At 46.0% G+C, this 2,609-nt stretch overlaps 1 protein-coding gene across 1 annotated transcript; it reads right to left on the bottom strand.

Moving 5' to 3' along the window:
• Window positions 1-921: 921 nt before the first annotated feature.
• LOC148048652 (feather keratin B-4-like) lies at window positions 922-1,371 on the bottom strand. Its single transcript, XM_087707646.1, has one exon. The coding sequence runs from the start codon at window positions 1,369-1,371 to the stop codon at window positions 922-924; it is 450 nt and encodes a 149-aa protein (XP_087563772.1).
• Window positions 1,372-2,609: the final 1,238 nt, after the last annotated feature.

Here is a 2,609-nt window from a genome sequence, read left to right on the forward strand (position 1 = left end):
AATCTAGAAAGGAATTTTATTTTGACTACAGAACGTTCTACTCCGTACTATCCCCCCTATAGAAACAGCATAGTAGAATAATAGAAGTGTGGGAGGCCAAAGATCCAAAAGGAAAATGGCTGCAGGCTTAACAGCCGGTGTGACTGAACGTTGAAGGCGCATGGAACGTTGTTCCCTTCCCACCAAAGGTGGCCCCTGTTTTTCTACTTGCATTTTGTTACCTGCTTTCGAACTTCTAGGTTGCCAGAAGCTGGGACAAGGAACAGGAGCTCACTCCATTACGGCACTAGGGATTCGAACCGTTGAACTACCGACCTTTCTGAAAACAAGATCAGCGTCTTATTCATCGACAGACACATATAAATCCCTGTCCGTTTGAATATTACTCAGTATTGAATTATTATCAAAATGATTATTTTTGGAACCAAAACCACTCGATAGGTATTCTTCCCCAGAGGGGTGTTGACTAGAACTCCCAGCCATGATGAAAAAACCTTCTAGAACTATAGCCCAGCATTCATTATTGATTTGGGGTTTACATTATTATCCCATTTCTGCTTCTAATTCAGAGACTCGGATGCAACAGTTTTAAATACTGGACACGCTGGCTGTTTTGTTGCAAGGAAGAGGGGACCAAAACTTCCAAAGGAAAACCAAGAGACATGGAATTATGCGCATGGAGATTTATTGAAAAGGGCAATGAAACAACACAGTGGGTGAAAAAGCCATGAATTTCACGGAGAAAAGGAGCTGGGTCCAGAGCAGTTCAAAGGATGGGGAGAACAGAGGGAGAGAAAAGCAGAACGCCCAGACGTTCTACAGAAGTTATTCCAGTCCAAATCTTCTCAATCCAAGACCAGCAGAAGCAGTCTCTTCATTCCTGTAACCGTGAGGATCCGTTCCTTGGGTTCTACCCATCCATCAGTAATTACAAGGGATGAAAGTGACGTTTCCACTGCCTCCCTGAAGATTCCTTCCACCGAGCAATCCTCTACTCATGGACAAGGGCCTTCCCAGGATCCCGGCTCCAGGGGGAGCACATGGTGTGTGGCCTCCAATGGCAACAGGCTCACAGCTGGCGGAGAGGATGGGACCAGGGATGGTTATGACGAAAGAAGGAGGCTGGATCACGACCTCTGCAGGTGGGATCTGGTTGATGCATTGTGGGGTGATTCCGCAAAGGGTTCCAAGTTCTCCAGAGCTCATGCCTCCTCCGAAAAGACCACCGGCCAGGCCACCCATGCTTCCTCCTTGAAGGCCACCCATGCTTCCTCTACGAAGGCCACCAGCAGAGGCACTTCCAGAGCCAAAACCAAACTGTGGGCTGGAGCAAGAGGCTGGGATGACACAAGATGGACCACAGGAAGCCATTTCTGAAACCTGGAAACAAGGTCAAGAAGGAACCAAATCAAAACAAAGGAGAAAGAGAAGAAGACAATCTTTCCATTGGTTGTCCTATTTCTCTCCCACTCGTTTCCTACATGGACCTGGAGAAGAAACATGAGCTTACCTGCTCTTCAAGGAGATGTTGCGAAGACAAGAGAGTCAAGTGAAGCTGATGGATTTTGGAAAGAGGAGCTGGGCTTTTTATACGCTTCTCGTGGCCTCTGGACTGGATTGGATTGGTCAGACTCTGCCTCCTTTCCGGCTTAAAGATTGTGTGAGCCACCACTGCTTTTCTTTTCATGTGGCCAAGCTAGCATTGCTCAGCAGAAAATAGGGGAGAATTGAGCTGCCATCATGGAAAGAGTATATAAATCCCTTGGCTTTATTTAATGTTCCCAATCTGTTGATTGGCATCGTGGTCAGGCTTGGCTGCTTTTAGCCTGAGGGGAAGGAAAGAAGGGAGGAAGGAAGGAAGATGAGAAAAAAAGAGAAGGGACTGTGGAAGGGGGGAAGGAAGGAAGGAAAAAAAACAAAGTAATGAAGGAAGGAAGATGAGGAAAGAAAAAGGAAAGGAGGGAGGGAGAAAAGAAGGAAGGAAGGAAGGAAGGAAGGAAGGAAGGAAGGAAGGAAGGAAGGAAGGAAGGAAGGAAGGAAACAAAGTAATAATGGATGGAAGATGAGGAAAGAAAAAAGAGAAGGGAATGTAGAGGGAGGGAGGGAGGGAGGGAGGGATGAAGGAAGGAAGAAAGGAAGGAAGGAAGGAAGGAAGGAAAACCAAAGCTATAATTCATGAAGATGCATCAGAAATAATCCAAACACTTCAAAAGCAATTCATTAATGGCCCAAGGGACATCACGCTTGGGTGTTTAGCCAAATTCTAGGTGTTAACATAAGAACATGATTGCAAAATTAGTTGAAGTGGCCCATTAAGGATTTAACGCACTGAAAATTGCTTGGCAAGGAAGGCTGAGCATAGTTCAGGTGTCATAATCTTCCCCAATATCTGCATCTTAATTTCACTGCTCAACCTTCAGGCAGGGTGAAGATCAAATGTCGATGGATGTTCCTGGAGTACCAAGATGGTTGCTTTACTAGGGGCTACAAAACCAGGACATCTCATTTGCCCATTTCTCCAATCCTTTGGGTTCCAGCTCAAATTTTATCCCCTCATCCTGGAGGATCCATCAGAGAGGATTGAGTTGTCTTTGAACCCGGATCAGGGA

The sequence above is a fragment of the Thamnophis sirtalis genome, unplaced genomic scaffold, assembly GCF_051295495.1.
Source record: "Thamnophis sirtalis isolate CommonGarterSnake01/CBP01778 unplaced genomic scaffold, rThaSir2_p1.2 scaffold_2, whole genome shotgun sequence".
NCBI classification, from domain to species: domain Eukaryota; kingdom Metazoa; phylum Chordata; class Lepidosauria; order Squamata; family Natricidae; genus Thamnophis; species Thamnophis sirtalis.

Bases quoted from the DNA above. Each gene is read 5' to 3' on its own strand.
- LOC148048652 (XM_087707646.1), bottom strand. From the start codon at position 1,371: ATGGCTTCCTGTGGTCCATCTTGTGTCATCCCAGCCTCTTGCTCCAGC.